This window comes from Malania oleifera, chromosome 10, assembly GCF_029873635.1.
Source record: "Malania oleifera isolate guangnan ecotype guangnan chromosome 10, ASM2987363v1, whole genome shotgun sequence".
In the NCBI taxonomy this organism is placed as follows: Eukaryota; Viridiplantae; Streptophyta; class Magnoliopsida; order Santalales; family Ximeniaceae; genus Malania; species Malania oleifera.
The window spans coordinates 60,404,520-60,428,759 of NC_080426.1; the positions used below are offsets into that span (position 1 = coordinate 60,404,520).

At 33.4% G+C, this 24,240-nt stretch overlaps 2 protein-coding genes across 2 annotated transcripts; both read right to left on the reverse strand.

Moving 5' to 3' along the window:
• Window positions 1-417: 417 nt before the first annotated feature.
• On the reverse strand, window positions 418-8,717 carry LOC131166705 (small polypeptide DEVIL 6-like). The gene is made up of 3 exons (XM_058125280.1): window positions 8,708-8,717; window positions 7,696-7,757; window positions 418-724 (listed from the first exon to the last, which is right to left on the reverse strand). The coding sequence occupies exons 1-3, from the start codon at window positions 8,715-8,717 to the stop codon at window positions 623-625; spliced, it is 174 nt and encodes a 57-aa protein (XP_057981263.1). The 3' UTR covers window positions 418-622.
• Window positions 8,718-21,800: 13,083 nt separating this feature from the next.
• On the reverse strand, window positions 21,801-22,529 carry LOC131166706 (uncharacterized mitochondrial protein AtMg00810-like). The gene has a single exon (XM_058125281.1). The coding sequence runs from the start codon at window positions 22,527-22,529 to the stop codon at window positions 21,801-21,803; it is 729 nt and encodes a 242-aa protein (XP_057981264.1).
• Window positions 22,530-24,240: the final 1,711 nt, after the last annotated feature.

Genomic DNA, 24,240 nt, shown 5'->3' on the forward strand with positions numbered 1-24,240 from the left:
CTGTTGCAAAATTATTCATATTTCTTCAATCATGATTAGCTTGGTTTTACTTAGTCCCACCTGATTTCAGTTAGACGCAGATCAGATTTCAAACTATTAAACTGAACTTCTGTTGAGCTTGGGCTGTGTGGTATTCAACCTACTGCCTAGGTGTGATTTCACAACAACATGAGATGAAAAACTGCTAGCACTTCTCACAGTTGTTATCTTTCGATGCTTCTTAAGAATTTGCAGTCAAAATGTTGACTTGTTATGAATTTCAAAATTTTGGATTTGCAGCCACAGCTAATGCGGCTGGCTGTTGTTCCTCGCTTGATTTCTAAGGTCAATACCTGTACACCTGTAACAAGGGGGAAAGAATACAAAACAGATGCACAGCATGCAGTTTCACAAAATGCTGTTGTGTATGACACAAAATTGGAGTTCCTAAATTAATGAATTTTCTGTTCAAAACGCTTTGCAATTATGTTATTTGGCTCTGATTTGCCATATATTTTCCAAATTTCTCTGGCCTACAATGAGAATAGAAAAACTTTTTGAGAAATATTCAACATATACATGATCAGCATAGCTTCAAAGTTCCAAGCTCCTCCCCCAAATGCTCAGCCCTGTTCTATAGCCTTCACTCGTCTGGATGGTCCCTCCAGCAAATCAGCATGTAGACACAACGCCGGATTATGTACAGCCTCGCCCGCTTCTCCCCCAATACCCTGATCACACCTCTCTTTCTAGCCTTACTGCTGACCCAATTTTCCCGCAAAGGAACTGGAACACTTGAAGCCATGAGTCTCACACCCTCAAAGAGAAGCTAGAAACAACTACGGAAATGGAAAAATTCAAAAGCCTACCAGCTGCTAACTGCTGCATATATTCAACACCCAGCCCCTTCTACCCTGGGTATGCAAACTAGTTTCCTTTTTATAAAGGAGAAACATAAACTGTTAAGGTTTTTACACGCTTATAATGAGATCAGTTTCAAATTTTTTCTTCAGGTACGCGAGAAGGCAACAGCAGAGTGCATGCAGTGTGTGGTAAAAAGCCTGTTTGCTTTCCTAGAATGCTGCCTTCTGCTATGATGGCTTTCCCCTCGCAGACCCACCAGTAGTGGGGCGTTTTTCTGCTTAATTGTCACCTGAGCGGACCAACAGCAGCCGGTGTACGTGCGGTTCTCTCTGCCATCTCTTGTCTTCATTACGCTACAGAGATTGATGTGCCGACTGCTGAGTAGGAAGCTTGGTGGAATTTGTGTTGGGACATTGGTCCACAGGCATATACCAATTTCAATCCTCTAGATTCATTTTGAAATGTTTTGTGATAAGTGGTGCAGGATGCTCGTAGTTTCCAGTGGTAACAGCAATGTCAGCTGTGGATTGGTTGAAAAAAAAAATAAAAATGTGTGCGTATATATAGACAGACATATGTGCTTGCTAGCTAGCCAGCACGCCGGAAAGATACAAATTCCATTTATGGAAGTATCATTATCAACTATCAATAAATTCAGAAGTGTATTTAATTTTGTATGAAACAATTCCAACACGAAAAGATTTGGCCTGACTAATAAATTTTAAATCCCATCTGGTTAGTGGAATTAGGATTGAAATTCGTCTTCGTTCCATAAAATTAAATTCATTTTGTAATAAAAATATTATAAAAATAATAATACTAATAAATAACAACTAATAATAATCATAAAAATATATTTATTATTATTAAAATAATAATGACTATATTAATTATCAATTTATTAACAATAATTTCTATTATTTTTGTAGTAATTATAAAAAAAATTATTATTATAAAAAGTATAATAATAACTATATTAATAATAAAAATTTTAAAAAAAAATTTATTATTTTTGTAGTAATTATAAAAAAATATTTATTATTATAAAAATAAAAATAATAACTATATTAACAATAAAAAAGAAAAAAAAATAATGATTATTTTTAGGATAATAATTACTATAAAAACAATAATGACAACCAATAATAATTATAATAGTAATAATATTTATTATTGTAAAATAATTAAACTACTTCTTAAAGACTAAAAGGAAAAATATGGTAGTGTGTAGATTACAAAAATTAAAATTTCAATTCTATCCTTTGTTGTGTAATATTCATGCGGTTTGTAATTCCTCCCTCCCTGTGCACACATTGTCACTAGCGGCCCAATGTCACTAGTGGCTATTGTAAGAATTAAATAGAGAAAATGTTGCAAAATAGAAAATATTTTAAGACACATTATAATGTTGTTTTTCTAATTAAAACATTATTTGTCTCTATCAAATTGGTGTGTATTGAGTTAGCAAATACGTTTACAGGATACAATAGAGCCCATAATGTAATTCTAATATCAGTTTGTGTTATACACAAATCAAAACTGATCACAAATACCCTTAGAAGAATCTAAAATAAATTTCAAGTATTTTATTTCTATAAAAAAATAGAATCTAAATTTGAAGAAGATATAAGTTGTGGAAATTTTATGTGAGAAAGAGAAGGAGACAATGATGAAATTTCTATATATTTTGTGGAGTTCTATTCTTAAATAGATAGAATTTTGTCTTTTCCCAAAAGTTACTAAGGTCTGAACAATTGCATCTATTCAAGCGTTATGTGTGTCGACCTGGTTGCACCTCCATAATTTCCTAGTCGCGCCTTGGTCGACATATTCTAGAAGATTTCTATGTAAAATTTATAGCACAATCGACCAAGTCGCACTTCCAAGATTTTTTAGTCACACATTGGTCAAACCATTCTGTGAACCTACTATTATTTAGTACTTTGGAATAGTTTGACTTAGTCGCCCTTTGTGTCTTCTTGGTTGTACCATATGATCTTATAAAAATATAAGAATAATTTTAAGTCATTCGATCATGATCAACAATTGCAATCTTGCAACGATGCAAGCGTGCAAAGCGATAAGTGCTTGTGTGCCATCTAAATGCGCTACTAGTGCCCTACAACCCACGCCACGTGCTCACACATGGGTACATACTAGCACTATCTCTTAACCAAATTTAAGAGAATATATTCCACCTTATCATTTATTAATGACTTTTCTTTTTTCACTTTTTCCAATATGGGACAAGCCCACATAGTATTACATGTATTTTAGAAAATATTGCAACATTCCCCCACCATTTTCAAAATATAGATAAAAAACAATTTATTCAAATAAGAGAAAATTTATGCATAAATGAACGTGTGTTAGAACTTGAACTTTCACTTAGTGAATACATATCAAAGTTAATAAGGATTACATAGTAGACGAACTTTGAACTATCCTCTTTTTATTAACTGGATACATATCACACATAAATTATCAGATCTTTAGGTTTTACCAAAAGCCGACACGTGAATTGGCCTTGCGTCTATATCCTTCATAATGTATGCCATGATCCATAGTATTTTTCAAATACTTTAACACCCTATATACAACATGCCAATGAATATCACTAGGATTACTAGTATATCTACTAAGTTTACCTACAACAAATGTAATATCAAGTCTAGTAAAAGTCAAAGCATACATCAAGTAACCAACAACTCTAGCATATTCTAATTGATTTACTGCTCTACCAATGTTAGGATATAACTTCAAATTTGCATCAAAAGGTGTGCTAACAAGTTTGCAATCATAGGATTAAACTTTTTTAGTATCTTTTCAATATAGTGTGATTGGGTGAGAATCAATATATCATTGTTTCTAATTATTCTAATGCCCAGAATCACATCTGCATTACCCATATCTTTCATATTAAAACTAGATGACAAAAGTTTCTTAACACTTTCAACACTTTCAATATAAGTACCAAAAATTAACATATCATCAATATATTGATGTGAATGGTGTATTCCCAAGAGGCGGGGTGAATTAGATATTTTAAAAATTTATTCCTAGCTTAATTGTGTTCAATTCTTAAGCTATGGTCAGTATTACAAAACCTAGGGTCTTTCTAATCAATCTCAATTCCCATAAATATTAATGTATGTAGATATTTAAAACAAGTCAATCATTCATAACAATTTAAGCATAAGCATACAAGTGTGGAAAGTAAAGAGTATATGGAAAGAGAATGACACAATTATTTTTATTGAGGTTCGGCCAATCCTTCCTACATCCCCATCTCAAGCCTCAGCTCAAGGATTCCACTATTTACTCACTTAACTAGGCAAAGCGACGCCATTTACAATACTCCCCACGAGGTGGAGTCTACTCGGCTCACTTACGGGCGAAGCCAAACCAGTTCTCCTTACAAAGCGAAGTCGCCTCAGTTAAATTCACCAGGCTGAGCTAAACTGGTTTCTCCTTACGACGCGGAGTCTCCTAAGTTCACTTACCGGGCGGAACCAAACCAATTCTCCTTACGAGGCGGAGTTTCCTTAGCTCGCCTAACTGGGTTAAAGCCAAACCGTTATACCTTACAAGACGGTGTATTTCTCTTTAGGCCACGCCTGGAAGACAAAGATAGTAAATTTTTTGCACAAATAAAAATGCTTCTACAAAAGTAGAGATGTACAATATGAAACTTAATTCACTCTCGTATGATATGAAATAAGTTCAGTAGAGTATGAGTGTTTTTCTCAAATTAATTTTGCAATCTTTGAGTAAGATATATATGATAAGCACTTCAAAGATTTAACCCAAACAAATATTTCTCCAAAATATTTTTCAATGAAAAGTGTAGGAGAACCTAGTGTTTTGCTTTTCAAGTGGTTTTTGCCCAAATAATAGTATATGATCTTTGATGAAATATGAAATATGAAAATGTATACTTTTTCATAGATCCTAAAATCCTAAGTGCTTTCTTCTAAAAATAATATTCAAAAATTATTGTTCAAGAAAGTTAGGGTTTTTGCTCAAAAAGGGTTTTGCAAATAAAAACAAATGAGCCTTTGGATCTTGCAATAGATGTGCACAAAGATCCACAATCTAAAACCTTCAAAAATGGATTTTGCAATGATAAGCTCTATGCACACACGAAATCAACCTCTTATCAAATATTCAAAAATGGATTTTGCAACGATAAGCTATATGAAAAATAAATATACTCTTAATTCAACCCATAGCTAAAACCTTTCTCAAGTAATGAACGTGTCAAAATCAACCTTTATATGAATGAGAAAACTTAATATCAAACTCCTCCAAGGATGTTCAAAAACATATGTTGATATGAGAATCTCTTGATAAAACTAAATGGATTAGTCAAACCTCAATACCAAGTTGAACGAAAGATGTATGAGTGAGATCCCTTTTGGTTTTATGAGTTGATTAGCACAAAGAAGATGAATTATAGGTTTGAGTGCAGGCAATCATATCGCAATCAGCTCAAGTTTCTCAATAAGATGTGTTCTTCTCTTGTGTGTCTTAACTTTTCACGTTTCTCTTTTCTTTTATGTACTAGAGTTTAGATATGCAGTATAAATAGGTGTTTAACCCCTAGAACCAATCTTGACCATTGGATTATAAGATAACTTGTGAGTTTGCTCAATAAAAATTAAAATTTTAATCTTTCTCGCAAGTCCAAACAACTGAGGTCAAGGGCCTAGATGTAACACCCTGAACCCTTAAACCATAGTCCGGCGCGTTATACCTGATAAAATCCTTGATAATCCATAATCCATAATATACGTAGCGGAAAACATAACCATAATTTCCATATAACATAATACCAGAGTTTACTAATTCTAACTACCAACTATAATAAATTAATCATCCACCTGTATTCAAATATATGCATGTCTTCAAAACATTATCCACTAATATCAGTATGTTTCACAACTATCCATATCTTATAAAACTTAAAACATAAATCATAAAACATAAAAATATATATATCATAATTAAAATAAAAATATACCATTTTCTCTTTCTATTTACCAAAAATTCTATAAAATCTCGAGCTCTCTAAGCCCGATCTCGAGGAAATCCTGAAAAAGATAATTTCATATTCGGGTGAGACACATCTCAATAAGAGAAGAAACAATATATTAAACTTAACGTGTGTCCATCATGAGATTATACATATCATTTTATAATATTTGCAAATCATTAACATAATACTGAAAGTCATTTTCTGAACCTAACAATCACATGCAAAGGTTTATGCACGAGATTACCCAAGGATAGGAGTGATTACCCACCCATACAAGTAGCACCCCTCTGCTCTGATATTTAGGCAACCCAAAGGTCGCAGCTAAAGCATACCAAGACACTCACCTTACTCAGTAAGCCCTCAAGTGATAAATTGATCTCGTACTCACACAGTTCATACAAAAGTTTACCGGCAAAGGCCCTAAGGATAGGGAAATTTACCCATCCATACAAGTAGGTTCCCTCTGCCCTAGTACGTTATGTGGCTACTGCCATATCTGTAGCTGCTAGTGCACTCACCTTACTCAGCAAGCCCTTAGGCGAAAGGTACACCTCGTCCAATCGTAACATGTTCTACGTACATACATACTTCTAATATCATAATACATCATTATTTCTATCATTATTCAATCATACACATCTGTTCATCTTCATAACTTAACATTGCATTGCATTTCACTTTAAGTGACTATTGCCCATTAGTATCATTCACATTTCACATTTTATTTCATTGCATTGTCATTCCTTGTCATTTCATTTCATAACATTTTTATTTCATTCCTTTGTACTACAGCCGCTCTTTAGCCGTCATTTGTTAGTCCACATAGAAATGCGCTAGAATCTGCTAACACAGTTCCTTTTAACTGTCATCAGTTAGTCCACATAAAAATGCGCTAAAATCTACTAATTTGGCTTTCATCTGTCGTACCTTTACATGGTTGCATTTAACATACACATGCAACATTGTCCATATCATATTTTATTCTCATTGCTTTACTTACTTGGCCTGCATCTCATATATTTAGCATATAATTTGCACTAATTCTCATGTCACACAATTTAGTAGTAAAATTCATACATAGTTCTCATAAAATAAGCCAATTCACATTTAACATTTATGTGCTCAAAATACATTTCATTTCTTATTTAATTCATCAGAAAATTCTTTTCACTTTCATTCATTCACTTTTACATATACATAACTATATCGACAATCTTAGGCTCAGAAAACATAAATTTCATGGCTGGCATTTTAAACCCACATAAAAAATATATATATACATAAATAACACAATTTTATTCATGAAAAACCTGATTTAATATATAAATTTTCTCCTTACCTGATTTCTTGAACTACGCCAACAGGGATCTTGAAAAATACTTGCAGCGCTCACCTGGACCCTGAATCAAAAATTCTAGTTTCATTAAATTAACCCTAAATAATATATTATTTTAATACTTCCTAGGCTCTTAAATACCCAATAAATAAATATACCCTTAAATTTAGTTAAATTACCAAAATTTTCAAATCTCACTCTCGCTTTGGAGTGGGGTCGAGAAAATCTCAATTGGAAAATTACCTATGCCAAAATGACGACATTGATGACTAGGACACGATGGTGGTGTCTGATCATCAATTTAATAGCACATGTAAGGCAAAATTGAGAAAATAGGAAAAAAATTACCTTTCCTCAGGAGCAGTGCCTAAGCTGTTTCCATGAAAAATCTGCTCTAGTAGAAATGTAGGCAACGGAACCAAGAATCCAACGACACCTTTCGTTTCCCGATCCGCTACAAACTCGTCGAGAAATTGACAGAAGAAGAGAGACGGAGACGGAGACGACGAAGGAATTCCAGGGGGGGGGGGGCATAGCTCTCTGCAAGTCCGATTTCAAATTTCAATTTGAAATCTGAAGGAAGCTTTTAGCTTCCTTTCTTGTCTTTTTTCTTTTCTTTTTTTTTTTCTTTACTTTAACTTAACATAATAATATTATATCATATATATATATACAGTAAACTAACATATTATATATAAATATATATATTATATATATCTATATATTTATATATATATATATATATATATTTTTATTCCAATTTTTTTTACTATTCTTTTATTCATTTAATTAATTAATAAATAAATTTATTAATATTTAATTAATTCATTAATTAATTAATAATAACTTTTTTTTCATACTATTTCTTTTTTTATTTATTTAATACATTAATTTAATAATGCTTAACTAATTAATTGATTAATCCTTTTAATGAATTAATTATTTTTTAATTATTTTTTTTCTAGGTTATTACACTAGACGACTGAAGTCATTTTTATCCTTCGAAAAAAATAACCTAGCCACGAGGTTATACAACCAAGGTCAAGGGTCAGACGACCAGAGCGTCGAGTTCAGGCAACCTAAGTCAAAGTTCAGTCATCTGAGGTGTTTCTGGCAGTTTCTATTTTTCACCAATAAATCTTCAAACGACCAATCTTATTTTTCAGACGTCTGAAGTAAATTTTTAGTCAACCGAACTTAAAGTTCAATCATCTGAAGTTGCCATTTCATGCTTCTAAACAGAAACTTCAGTCTTCTGAGGTTCTATTCTTCTAATTTTTCAAACTCAATTCAAAATATGATTTGTTCTCTTTATTTATCCTTTTATAAAACATTTTCTGGGTTTTTTTTTTTTTTTTTATATAGGTCTCTAAGTCCATATAATCCCCTAAAAATGTTCATGAAATGCATAAGTCCTAAAGTAATTCTAAGATATGATTTGAGCCTCAAACTAAATCATATGAAAATATAAGTATATGAGTTCCAAGTACCTATTCCCATGACATTCTTGAACTTTGCCGCTTGCATCTTGATTCTCGTTGTAACGCCCCAACCCAGGTCTACCAGGAAGCACTGCGTCTGTCCTTCTCCACCTAGACCAGACAACAGGGGGCAGGCCTTATCGGACTAATGACTGGCCCCACAAACCAACACGTGTCCTTTTCAGTGTGTTTTTGTCCTCACTCACACACTTCCTGAGAAAACTTCCCAGGTGGTCACCCATCCTAAGAATGCTCCAAGCCAAGCACGCTTAACTATGGAGTTTTTATGGGAAAGTTCCCGAAAAGAAAGGTGTACCTTGTTAATATGGGTAGTAACATCTAATCTTTTAAGTCTTTCATCCATGGGGTATCACATTCTCCCCCACTTATAGAACGCAACGTCCTCGTTGCGAACCCACATTTCCAAACCCAGGCGATGTGAATCTCATCACACTTTCGACTAGGTGTTGGCTCCAATACCATGTGTAACGCCCCAACCCGGGTCTGCCAGGGAGCACTACGTCTCTCCTCTTCCACCTAGACCAGATAACGGGGGGCGGGCCTTATCGGACTAATAACTTACCCCACAAACCAACATGTATCCTTTTCAGTGTGTTTTTGTCCTCACTCACACACTTCCTGAGAAAACTTCCCAGGTGGTCACCCATCCCAAAATTGCTCCAAGACAAGCACGCTTAACTATGGAGTTTTTATGAGAAAATTTCTGAAAAGAAAGGTACACCTTGTTGATATGGGAAGTAACATCTAATCTTTTAAATCTTTCATCCATGGGGTATCACACTCGTATTCTTTGAATTCCATGGAATGTGCCAAGATATGTAAACTTTAATCTTCATGGCTTCTATTATTTGTTATCCTTCTATGCATGCTCAATATAATTCATGTTCACAATCTCAATTGCACAGATCAAATACTAAGTGATTTGTTATTATCAAAACAGGATTTCATCGAGTCAACACCATGGACTCCTGTTCGAGCTACATTCCTATTGGAAACATGAAGACAAGATAAAAATGTTATGATTGTCTTAACTGACCATGTAAAGAAAAAAAAATGAAAAAGAAAGAAAATTTTGAGCAGTGGAAAATAAAAACAAAAATATACACCTGCTCCGAGAAAAGATAAAAAGGTCAAGCTGAGGACACACACTACGAGTCTGCATGCATGAAGGATCTTCTGACCAATGCATTTGCTGAATTCACGCAAGTCTGGGAACAAGTTCATCTAGGGTCGTCTTGATTAAATGTGGCAAGTGAGTGAGAAGATGCTAGGGTGAAGGACTTGACACATCAATAAAGGCTAAATCTTTTTCCTATAAGACTAGTCCACTCCGCACTTCTAGCGTTAGTTCTTCAAATATGTGGGAAGTTTGATCATGACACTATTCCTCACGTATGAGAGTGAACCCATTATCTTGAGTGAATTTTGAGGGAATAAACCAGTGAGGTTGAGTTAAGACGACCATTTTGTAGGTACCTTTGAGCATTTTGAGTGAGAAAAATCACATCTTTTACACATGCCCTGTGATGTGGCCTGTCGATACTTGGATTTACATGCTAATATGAACTTTGAATTATAATCATAGGTTATTCTTCTGAGAGTGGTTTCTTGAGATAGTTGTATTATGTTTAGTTTTGCATGATTAAAATGCTGCGGAGTGTGTGTATAATGGAGTTGTGTATGAAGGAATATGTATGTAATAAAGTTATATCTTTGTATGTAAAATGGTATGATTGTGTTGCATGCGTTTCCATCTTTTAAACTGGTTTTTGTGGGTATCGCCCTGGAAACCCTCACGAGACTAGAACTCGTTTACTAGGATCAACCTAGGGGTTTAAAGTCTTTTTGCAAATGGTAAATGCAACCGTGTTTCCTATGAAAGAGGATATAGGTAGGATTTGGTAGTTTTCTTAGATTTTTCTTTGATCGAGGACTAGTAAAGTGTAAGTTAGGGGTTGTGAGGAGTTCCTAAAATACATGATTTTAGATCCTCATTTACCTTTGTTTATCCTCATTTTATTATGTATTTACCTAGAGTTATCATTGTTCAGAGCTATACAAGGTTTGTTTGTCTTTTCAGGAAAAAGAGGTTAAAACCATGGAGTTAGGCATTACCAAAAGCCAAGGAGGATTTAGAGGATTCAAAGCTCGAATTTAGATGTTTAGCCAAGTTTCGGACGCTTCAGATCATAAATGCACAAGAAGATGATGCTCAACCATGTGGCGTGACAAGCAACACATAAGGGCAACTTAGTCTTCCATTGCAAACTCCAAGGTTCAGAATGAGATTAGAATGCTGCAACGTTCAACCAAGTGTATGACCAAGTGACACCCTGGAGTGATCACATCAAGATACTGAGATAGAGCTGAAACTTTGAAGTACCAAGAGTCTCGATGAAGTGGTCGACCAAAAGACCTTTAGGGGTGACCATGTCGAGATACTAAGATTTCCTAAAGATAGAGATACTGCAAGTCTCAATCATCAACTCAACCATCAAGACCCTGAGGCGCGACGAAGTCAAAGACATTGAAGATTCAAATCTTTGACTTTTCGCGAGATCCAGCCAAGGCACGCATAAGAATGCGAGAGAAGCGACTCGGTCGACAACAACAATCTTCTACATGAGATTTGCTGCAAACTTTCCTAATTTGTAAAACAAACTTTGTAAACCCTAGAGCCTATAAGTATTCGCAACGAACACAAGCTCCAGGTTCCTCTTTGGCCTCTTTTAGGTTAGTGACAAACCTAGGAAGTCATTGAGAGCCAAGTTAAAGTAGGAGTAGAGTAATTTTGGTTCGTGTGTGGAGTGTTTGAAAGTCTGTGACAACCAGTGGCATTCATACAATAGTCGTGTATATTAGAATCTCCTCTTGTACTTCTAGCATTAGTGATAGATGTTTGGAATGATAAAGGGATGATCTTTTTACTTATGCTTTCATTTACTGCTTTCAATTTACTGCTTTCCATTTACTTGTTGTGTGTTTGATAAAAGATTGCAGATAAGGATAAGTACTGCTATGTATCAGTCTGAGGGAAATATTCGGCTACGGAACTGCGGAGGTGTTTTCTATCGTTGAGATAGGGTATACTCCGGTTCCCGATCGTACTCTAGACAATTGGTGCTATGCCCTCAATCGCCCCTCTCCCACTTTGGCCTATTCAGGTTAGTACTTCTATGGAATTCTGGATGAGCATAGTTAGAAGCATGGCATCCAACAACTAATTTAGACCACAATATCGCTTTGTAGGAGTAGGGTAACTTAGAAATTTACTTGTTTTCCAGTAGTATAGATTTACTTCCTTTCTGTTACATGCTTTTCAATTTTTAGACAATCACCATTGCAAAATACCATCTTTCACTTATTTTTCATAACAAGGCTTTAAAAAACTAAATTGGATGTGGTTTAATAACTACGCTTCAATTCTTTGTGGATCGATACCCGACTTACCCACTTTCTACTGAACTTGGGATAGTTGGGATTTATAAATATTATTTTTGGTAGTTAAGGACCCAAACCTTGGCTTGCCTACCAGTACCTCAGGCAAGCAGCAGCGGCTAGCTGAGGAGCAGCTCAGGCGAGCGGCAATGGCGGGCTAAGGAGTAGCTTAGGCGAGCGGTGGTGGCAGGAGGAGCTTTGGTGAGCAACGGAGGTGGGAGGAGCTTCGGCGAGCAACAAAGGGAGGGAAAGAAAGGAGGGAAAGGAGGGAGACGATCGCGTGAGGGAGGCTCAGGAGAATCGGGCATTTTGTTAGACAATCATTGACGGTTTTAAAACCGTCACTAATAGTCTACCATTTGAAATTAAAATTAAAAATTTTGTACCGATTAGGGGTGAGCATAATTCGAGGAAACCTCGATTTCACCGAATTAAGTGTCAATTTCGGTGAATTTGGTTCAGTCAATAAATAGGGTTGATCTAATTTGGTTACGATTTTACCAATTTTTGGTTCATTGGTTATCAATTCGGTTAATATAAATTTTAATTCAGTTAACCGAATTAATAATTAATTATAATTTAAATATAAATTAAAGCTACTCTGAAGTTTTTTTATAATTATTTAGTCACTAATTTATATTTTATTAATTTTATTAATAAAATTAATAGATGATTGAGCTACTTAATTAAGCTAAATGATTAGTGACAGTTCTAAAAACCATCACTAATATAAAGACTATTAGTGATGGTCTTTCTTCCTGGACAATATATATGAGCAACTGTTCCTATCTATCCACTGCTACGAAGATAGTCTCATATTGGCCCATTTGAATTGTAATCATCTTCATGGGCAACCCACTCATGCATGTACCAATATGGCAATTGTAGAATCTCATTTTGACTTAACTGTGGCCAATACCGACCTCAAATTCCTTCACTCAGACGGCTCATGGTAATCCGTATATACGTCTAGTTCACTATCAATGAGAGCTATGCCATTTTTTTCGTCCACTACGTTAAGAACAATCCCTGTCCATGGCCAGACATCTAGATCTTTCCTTCAGATTTAAAATAGGTTGCTTCTATTAGGAAAAGTGAGAAAAGATCTTCAAGACCTGATTCATTTAAGAAACTAAAAATGAGTAATATTTCTGTAAAGCCTTTGCACATTAACACTACAAAGTCTATCTCAAAGAAACTAGAAAAATCTTTCGTAGATAATGAAAGTGAGACTTCCTTGTGGGGAAAAGCTATATATATAGTATGATGTGTAAGGGATCTAGTCCCATTAAACCTAGGACATGCTTTAAATTGTAATCATCTTCATGAGCAACCCACCCATACATAGACATTTGAAGAAAGCGCGTTATTTCTCTTTTGTGCATCCCATTCCTTGTTACTGTACGTGATGAACAGTTTCAAAAGATCTCTCAAACTTTATTGCACTTAAAAAATCAGTCCAATCATTGCATAAGTTCACCACACCTTCCCTGATCTGTACATGGTCATTCCAAAAGGTATGCAGTTGAAAAGGTTTAAATTTAGAGAATCTTTTCAACCAATATTCACTATCAATGATAGTTATCTTCCATTTTTTCGTCCACTATGTTAATTAGAACAATCCCAGTTCATGGCCAGACATATAGAACTTTCCTTCAGATTTGAAAGATCGAGGTTGCTTCTATTAGGAAAAGTGAGAAAAAATCTTCAGGACCTGATTCATTGAATAAGCTAAACATGAGTAATGCTTCCGTAAAACCTTTGCACATTAACACTACAGAATCTCTATCTCAAAGAAACTAGAAAAATCTTCTGCAGATGATGAAAGTGGGACTTCCTTGGGGGAAAAGCTATATAATATGATGTGTAAGGGCTCTGGTCCCATTAAACCTAGGACTACATGCTCTTCTCGTTGTATTTTATCTTCAACTCATCCAGATTCTCATTTGTGGTGTCAAGTTGCTTGCTAGACAATATCAACTACTGTTCTTAATTTCATGCATCCTATTCCTTTTTAGTACTGTGATAATGAACAACTTCAAAAGATCTCTCAAACTCTATTGCATTTGAAAAATTAGTCTAATCATTCTAGAACTTCACCACATCTTCCCTAGTCTGTAAATGGTCATTCCAAAAGATATGAACTTCAAAAAGTTTAAATTTAGAGAATCTTTCAACCAATATTTACTAATATTATTATATATAAATGACATTTCTTCCATCTTTTTCGTCCACTATGTTAATTAAGAACAATCTCAATTTCGATTTGGCCAAACATAGATCATTCCACTTTGGAGCTTGAGAGGTCCAACTCATTAGCTAGGTTAGTTTCCAAGTATTTTGCCAAGATTCTCTTAATTAATTGTCAATAATATAGTTAAATAAATTTTTTTTATATTTTTTAAATAAAAAACATTATTAGTGATGGTTTAGTAAATTCAATGCTAATAATAGACTATTAGTCATAGTTTCAATAAATCGTTACTAATAAGAGACTATTAGTGATGGTCTTTCTAAAACGTCACTAATATAGTTAATAAATTATTTATATTTTTTAAAAAAAAAATATTAGTGATGGTTTAATAAATTCGTCGCTAATAATAGACTAAAAGCGACGGTTTGCATAAACCGTCACTAATAGATTTGACTTTTTTCGGGTCAACAAATGCATTATTAGTGACAGTTTTATAAACCGTTACTAATATAAAACTAATAGGGATAGTTTGGAAGAACTGTGACTAATAATGTAGTATTAGTGACAGTTTCTTAGAACCGATACTAATAATATTGACTTTTTCTCAGTCAACTATCATTATTAGTAACAGCTTAGGAAACCGTTATTAATATGATGCTATTAGTGACAGTTTATTAACTGTCACTAATATACCAAGAAACGTCGCCAATATTTTTTCAAGATAATTTCTGCGCAAAAAATGGTTTCCTACAATGGTTTGAGAAAAACTGGTTTTTAGTTACGACATTATTAGTGATAGTTTGAAAATCATCACTAAAAGTTCATTACTAGTGACTGTTTTTAAAAACCGTGACTAATATGCGCTTGTAGTAACGAATTTCAAACCATCACTAATATTTTCGTCACTAAAAATCAAGTTTTTTGTTGTGATTATGAATTACAACAAAATAACACAATTTGCTACCAAATTTAAAAATTTGTGAAAATTTTAAATACATACAAAATAATAGCATTTTTGTCACAAAATGCGCTCCATGTGCAGAAACACTTAATGGATTTCATGCGCACAAAAAATTGTAAGAAAAATAAATTTTGAATACAATTTTAATGGTTAGAAATGGGATAGAATGATGTATGATGTATCTCTTATAGTATCTTATTGATGACATATTTTTTCTTTAGAAATATAATGTCTAAATGTGAACGTATCCAATGCATGCTCAAGTTGTTAAAATAAAATGAAGTAGCTCGTGCATATGCTCATGCCCTACACTAATATTAACAACAACAACAACAACAACAATAATAATAATAATAATAACAACAATATAAAAAGAAAAAAATAATAATTTTTATACCTTTAACCATAATAATTATAATAAAAAAATAAAAACAATAATTAACTAATATTAGTAACTTTATAAAAAAAATTTTAAAAAAAACAAAAAATAATAATACTAATTATTATTAATAATATTTTTATTTTTATTATAATAATAAAAAACTAATAAAAATAACAATAATATTTATTACCATAATAATAATAATAATAACAACAACAACAACAAAAATAATAATAAATGAAATTATTATTGTTATCATTTTCAAGATAATAATTATTTTGAACATAATAATAACAATAACAATAATATTTATTATCATAAAAATAATAATTGCAACTAGAACTATTATAAAAATAATAATAATATAAGTAATAATAATAATTAGGGTAAAAGAAACTAACCTACCTTGAGGTTTGGCAAAACGATAGGGAGCTCCCCTAAGGTTACAAAATTCTATTTATTTGCCCTAAAGGTTTCAAAATTGTTAGACCTCCCTTGAGATTTACTAAAAAGAGATAAATCTTCCTTAAAAGACTTATTTTTTTACAAAGTACAAGAAGAAGTACATTTCTTTTCAACAAACCGCAAGGGAGGTCCTCATAATTCATGAAAGCTCAAGAAAGGTCCTTAGAATTTTTAAAATCTCAGTGAAGATCCTTGTGTTTTTGCCAAACTTCAAGGAAGGTCAATGCCTTTTGAACTAATAAATTATTATTATTTTAAGGATAATATTTAATATAAAATCATTAAAAATCAATAACAGCAATACAAATTTATAATAACACTATTAATAATCACTATTAAAAATAAAAAAATAATTATAAAATTAAATGATTATGCTTTAGGAGAATTTATTAAAAAAAAAAAACTTATTTTTCATTCTATTATAAAAACATTTGAAGAATACCAAATGTTGGAAAGAAATCAAAATTTGAATTACTTACTCCATGCCAGTAATCAAATGCAATAATTGCATTCCAAAAATAGTTCAATGCCTACCTTAATTACATTCCTCCCTTGAGCATCATCCAATGGGTAAGGTTCAATGAAATATTATTCCCTTGGAAATTCTATTTTTGAGACCAATTGCTTTCACTATTTTGATTGATTGGACATCAATGCTTATAATATAGCATTATGTTATATTTAAAATGAATTATTAATAAAATAAAGTAATAATATTATTGTGTTATATAATGGTTAATAGTTAAAGACCTTATTGCCCTCAATAATTTAGGCTCAATGGATTATTTAAGTGTGTAACTTTTTCAATTTATGATATTGAAAATTTTAGGACACATATTTACTTAATAACATATTCTTAGTAGGTTTTTTGTGTTCAAAATATAATTATTGTTCATATAATGTACACATGTGAAGGATATAATGATTATCTTAAAATGTCGACAAAAATTTCTACCATAAATCAAATATTTACATGAAAATCTTGTGAATATTCTAAAAAATCTTACAACGTGGACCAAATAAAAACATTCTCATGAGATAGACATCCTAATCTTAGAAATAAGATTATCGTCATTTCATGTGATAATACCTTGGTATTTAAGTGGAGAAGAGTAAAGGGTCGGGCCCATTATCTTTATAGATTAGTCAAGCGTCCAAAGGGTCTCAAGCACCATCATTTCAAAAAAATATTTTTATGCTGCAAAGTAAATGCCTTTTTAGAGAAAGAGGGAGGTGCTATTGGTACTAAAAAAAAACAATCGAGCCCACTTAAACAAAAAACGAACTGGACCGCACCCACACTCCACAAGAAAACCAACCCCCCATGATTGTCTGAAGAAAACTAAGAAACCTGCAAACATCAGCGGAAACTAGCAATCACCAGAACGACTCTACTACACATCAACACCAGCAAACAACAGCAGAAACCAGCCTCTGCCTTCTTAACCACTCTGGATCGATAGGAAATCATCCTCCTAGATCAGATAAGATGCACTGAAATTCTTCCCAGTCAAGATTGGACAGAAGGGGGTGAGACCTAGACTAATAAAAGAGATTACTGATGCATTTGTTATACACTTCAATGGCTGAAGAGTAGACTTCCCTGAAATTCCCCCTATTTCTTTCTTTCCAAATTTTCCAACAAATGGAACCCATAATGGCAGCTCTAAGGCAACTGAGAAACCCTTTAAGCTTGGTGCAACTCCAAATCTTATACATAGAGGATAGTTGATGGGACTAGATGCAATTAATGCAGACTTTGGAAAACTGAATCCCAAATTTTCTTGCTTAAAAGGTAGTGGAGAAAAAGGTTATTGACCCCCTCGTTGTCATCCTTGCAAAGAACACATATTGAAGCCATTCTCCAGCTTCCTTTTTTTTTTTTTTTTTTTTTTTTCAAATTTTCAACTATTTATTAATTGGCAACCAGCAAAAGATGCTAACCTTTGAAGGGATGAAGATGTTGCAAAATCTTCTGGTTGAGAGAATATTAGTATGTGTACTCTTTTGAGCTAAAAAGTAATAAAGTATTTCCACAGTGAAGACATTAGACTTGGTAAGGTCCCTGGTCTTGATGTCCCCTCCTGATTGGAGATTTGTAAACTAATTTAAGAAGCTCCACAACATGGATTGCCTCCTTTCCTCTAAATTGCCTCTTAAAAACCAAGTCTCAGAAAGGCTTGCTACTTAGAAACCTGAGAACCTCTGAAACTTTAGAATTTTTCATCATTGCCATGGGGAAAAGATTCAGAAAAAGGACCTGAAGGGAGTCCTATGCTGCCCATTTTTCGATCCATAATTTTGTTTTACAACCATCTCCGATGTGGATCTTCATGTGATTCCATAGATTGAGGACGTTTTTTCATAAGCTCCACCTTGATCCTGAACTTGGTGACGGGAACCAGTCAGAGGCCCTGTTTCTATAATTAATGCAAATCATCGTTTTCCAAAGACTTCGATCCTCCTTCGCAAATCTCCAAATCCATTCCCCAATAAGAGATTTATTCATGATGTCCATGTGTTTGATTTCATTCCCCAATAAGAGATTTATTCATGATGTCCATGTGTTTGATTTCAATACCTCCCTAATTTTTAGGAAGAGTCAATGATTTCCATTTGGCCATGGAGTATTTGAAATTCTCATCGGTTCCTTCTACAGGAAGTTTCTTTGCAATCTTTCAAGCATGTGGGCAACCTTTTTTTTTTCTACATTGGGAAGACGGAAATATAATAGATGGGAAGATTGAAACAGAGTATGGCTATAACGCCCCGAACTCATAAACCCGGGTCCAGTGCGTTATGTCTCATAATAACCTGATAAATCATAAATCCTTACATACATTCGCATCAACAAACAAATCCATAATCTCCATAAACATAGTTCTACAATACCAGCATTTCATAATACCAAAGTTTGCTATATTCTAACTAGAAATCTATAAAATTTATCCATCACCTGCATTTTCCATAAATACATACATCTCCAAAACATTCCAGTATATTCACAATCATTCCATTCTCTACTCAATAACCTTTAAACATAAAAACATAAAACATAGAATATTTACATCCCCAGAGTTTATCATAATATACCTTTTCTCTATTACAATTCTCAAAAATGCTAAAAACCCTCGAGCTCTCTAGTCCCGACCTCGAGGATGTCCTGAAAAAGAAACATTCACATTCGGGTGAGACACATCTCAGTAAGGGAAGAAACATACATATTAAAACAACATGTGACCAACATGAGGTAAATAGATATCATTTTAAGTACATTTGCAAATCATTAACATAACTCTGAAATCATTTTTTGAACCTAAACAATCACATGCAAAGGTTTAACCCATGAGATTACTCAAGAATAGGGGTGATTACCCGCTCATACAAGTAGCACCCCTTTGCTTTGATACTCAAGCAACCCTAAGGTCACAACTAAAACATATCAAGGCACTCACCTTACTCAGTAAGCCTTTAAGTGTTAGATTAATCTCGTACCCATGCAATCAACAATAGTTTACCGGCAAAGGCTCTAAGGATAGGGAAATCTACCCACCTATACAAATAGGTTCCTTTTTCCCTAGTACGTTATACAGTTACTACCACATCTGAAGCTACTAGTACACTCGCCTTTCTCAGCAAGCCCTTAGGCGAAGAGTTCGCCTTGCCCAATCGTAACATGTTCTACGTACATACATACTTCTAATACCATAATACATCATTCTTTTTTGTCATTATACATTCATACACATTCATTCATATTCATAACTTAACTTTGCATTTCATTTCACTTTAAGTAACTCTTTCCCATTTGTATCATTCATGTTTCATATTTCATTTCATTGCATTGTCATTCCATTGTCATTTCAATGCATAACATTTCATTTCATTACTTCGTACTATAGCTGGTCTTTAGCCATCATCAGTTAGTTTCCACATAAAAAAGCGCTAGAATATGCTACAGTTAGTCCACATAGAAATGCGCTAGAATCTGCTAACATGGTTGTCTTTCAGTTGTCTTACATTTACATGGTTGCATTTAACATACACAAGCAACATTGTCTATATCATTTTTATTCATAAGCTTTACTTACTTAACCTGCATCTCATATATCTAACATATATTTACACATAATCTTATGTCACATAGTTTTAGCAGTAAAATTCATATACATCTCTTACAAAATAAGCCAACCCATAATTAACATTGATATACTGAAAATACATTTCATTCCTTACTTCCTTAGAAAAATACCTTTTCACTTTCATTCATTTATTTTCATATATACAAAACTATATAAACAATCCTATGCTCAGAAAACATAAATTTCATGACTGGCATTTTAAACCTACATATAAACATATATACATAAATAACACATAAATCATTTTAATTCATGAAAAAATTGATTTAATATATAAATTTCTCCCTTACCTGACTTCAAACTACACTGGCAGGATCCCCGAACCGATACCCGCAACGTTCACTTGGACTCTGAATCCAAAAATCCTAACTTAATTATAATAAATTCCAATTAACTCAAATCTTAAGAAAAATGCTTATTTACTACTTCCTAGACTCCAAATAACGACATTCCTTAAGACAATCCCAAAATAACTAACTTACCTTGATTTTGGGATGTTTCCTAAACCTCACAACCCAACGATCAGCTTCTACAACCTTTAAGAGAATGATCCCACGAACTGGCGGTTTCAGATCATCAAACCAGGTCAAATCTGGCCCGAAATTGAAGAGAGAAGGTTGGGGGATCGTTTTTAGAGAGAGAGAGAGAGAGAGGAGAATTTTCTGAGTTTTCACGTTGAAAAATGAAAGAATTTCAATTTATAGGTGGGGCTTCCTCGACGAGGCGCTATAGAGTCTTCATCGACGAAAAGATATCTCTGTCGACGAAATTTAGAGTTCCAAATATACTCTTTCAGGATTCCTTTGTCAATAAGAAACCAAGTTCGTCGACAAGCTTAGAAGGACACTCGTAGACGAGGACATGACATTCGTCGATAAGACCTGCTTTTCTTTTGAAAAATTCTTCCTTTATCCCTTATCACCCATTAATCCATTCTATTTTTTATATTTTCTATTTACTTTAATTTCCGGGTCGTTACAATAGCAGCAATTGAGGACTTAAGCAAGAAAAGAATTCTTTCTCTCTTATTCAATACAATACGTACAACTGAGACCTCTGTATATATAACGACAGGAAGAAGAAAAGAGGAAAACTGAAGAAGAAAACATAACAAAAACTAACTAACAAAAACAACCAAACCAACTGACAAAAGATAAACTAAAAAATTAATCGTTTTTCTTTAATAGTCCCCCTCAAGATGATTTATAGATATTATGCACATTCATCTTAGATAAAAGAACTTCAAAAACTTTAGAACCAAAAGGTTTAGTCATTAAATCTGCAAGCTGATGGGCAGAAGATACATATAAAGTGGTAATAAGACCCTCTTATAATTTATCACGAACCAAATGACAATCAATTTCAATGTGTTTAGTACGTTCATGATAAACCGGATTGGTTGCTATGTGAAGAGCATCTTGGTCATCACAAAATAAAAGAGCTGATTAAGGATGATGTTGATGCAGATTAGCAAGTAACGATTTAAGCTAGATAATTTCTTAGACAATGAAAGCCATGGATCGATATTCAACTTCTGCTGACGACCGTGATATGTTGTGTTGCTTCTTAGATTTCCATGATACAAGAGAATCCCCAATGAAAATGCAATAGCCACTTATGGATCTACGAGTATCTAGGTAGTTGGCCCAATCTGAATCTGAAAAAGCTTTGCGATGAACCTTAGATGAAGATGGAAAAAATAAGCCTTGTCGAGGAGCATATTTGAGATATCGTAAAATTCTTATAGCAGCTTGTAAATGAGGCATTCTAGGGATATCTAAAAATTGACTAAGATGATGTACATCAAAGGTAATGTCAGGTCTGGTATGAGTCAAATACAATAATCTTCCAATAAGTCTTCTATAAGCTGAAACATCATCCACCAGTTCACTAGCATCTTTAGATAATTTTGTATGAGGATCCATAGGGAATGAAACTGGTTTAGCAGCGATTAATCCAGCATTTGAAATTAGTTCCAAACAATATTTTCTTTGAGATAAAGATGTACCTTTTTTCGATCGAGCTATCTCCATTCCAAGAAAGAATTTCGCAGGCCCCAAATCCTTCAACTTAAACTCAGCAGCTATTGATCTTTTAATGTTCTCAAGAACAGCTAAATCACTACTAGCTAAGAGGATATCACCAACATACAAAAACAAGGCAACAAAAGAACCTCCTTCCTTCTTAGTGAACAAAGAATAATTAGCTTTGGATTGAGAAAAACCCATTGTAAACAATACAGAGGTAAATTTTGAATTCCATTGTCTTGAACCTTTCTTCAAACCATATAAAGATCATTGCAACATACTCTTTTGTTCCCCTTACTAAGATAGCCTGGAGGAGGCTTCATATAAACTTCCTCATGTAATTCCCCATATAGAAATGCATTATTAACATCTAAACGATAGAGATGCCAATCATGTATTGTAGCAAGTGATAAAATACACCTCACAATAACCATCTTTGCAACAGGTGAAAAAGTCTCAAAAAAATCCAAGCCTTCCATTTGAGTATAACCTTTAGCAACAAGTCTTGTCTTATGTCTTTCTATTGAACCATCATAATTGTATTTGATTTTATATACCCACTTACAACCTATGGGAGTTTTATTAGGTGGTAATGTTGTGAGAACCCAGGTTTTATTCATTTCGAGTACAAATAATTCTACAAACATAGCAGCTCTCCAAGGAGCATGCTGAACAGCTTGATGATAAAATACAGGCTCAAAATCAGAAGAAATGGCAATGGAGAATGCTTTATGTGATTCAGATAATCTAGAGTAAGAAAGTACTTCAGAAATGCTATGTTTATTACCTGAGATAGTAACAGGATCCCTAGTAGATGATTAAGAATTAGAAGTAGCTAAGTTGCAATGATAAGCTTGTAGGTAACCAAGCCGTTTGTGTTGTCGAGTTGATTTTCTCAAGGGTGGAAATTGATTTACATCATGGAAAGGTAATTAGTGTTAGATGGAACAACAGAAACTGGAGTAGGAAGTGCTAATGACAATGGTTCAGAGAAAATTATATTCTCATTAGAATCTGGAACTAGATTGGGAAAAAATGTAATAGAACCTTCTGAAGGTGTGATGGACTGAAATGAATGTTCATGTGTAGAAATTTTATTGAAGTCAGATGAAAAAGGAAATATGGATTCATGAAATATGACATTTCTAGAAACAAAGAATGTTTTTTTGTTCCAAATCATACCCTTTATACCAAATGGATAACCTATAAACATACACTTTCTTACTCTTGATGAAAATTTTGATCTGTTTTGGGCAAGGGTTGATGCATAGCATAAACAACCAAATACCTTTAAATGTTTATATGCTGGAGCTGAATTATACAAAACCTTATGTGGGACTTGTTTTTCAAAATCAATGATGGAATTCTATTGATAATATATGTTGCAGTAAGTATACATTCTCCCCAAAAAATTAAAGGAATGTTTGATTGAAATTTTAAAGCTCTTGCTACATTTAATAAATGTTGATGTTTTCTTTCAACTATAGAATTTTGTTGAGGTACACATGAAACTTGATGCAAAATTCCATTTGAATTAAAACAATTTATCCTTTTAAACTCTAAACCATTGTTAGATCTTATACATTTAATCTTTGTCTCAAATTGTGTTTCAACCATATTGTAAAAAAACAGTAAAAAAAATTTGTAACTTTAGATTTTTGTTTCATTAAGTAGGTCCATGTAAATTTGGAGTGATCATCCACTAAGGTAAGAATGTAATGCCCCGGACCCGCCATGTGGGGCTCAGAATGTTATGAGACCAACATCACGCATCTCTGATACCATTTACACAGCGGAAAAATAACAATAATAAAGCCTTGAACATAAAATACCAAAGTTCTATATCTACGTATCAGCAAAACTTATATCATACAAAAACATTTTCCATATTACAAAACCTGAAAGAATTATA

Excerpts from the sequence above, each read along its gene's own strand:
- LOC131166705 (XM_058125280.1), bottom strand. Across the intron at positions 725-7,695 it reads GTCTCCGTCTCTCTTCTTCT|AGAGGTGTGATCAGGGTATT; the intron begins GTCAATTTCTCG and ends AAGGCTAGAAAG.
- LOC131166706 (XM_058125281.1), bottom strand. The coding sequence starts at position 22,529 with ATGGGTTTTTCTCAATCCAAAGCTAATTATTCTTTGTTCACTAAGAAG.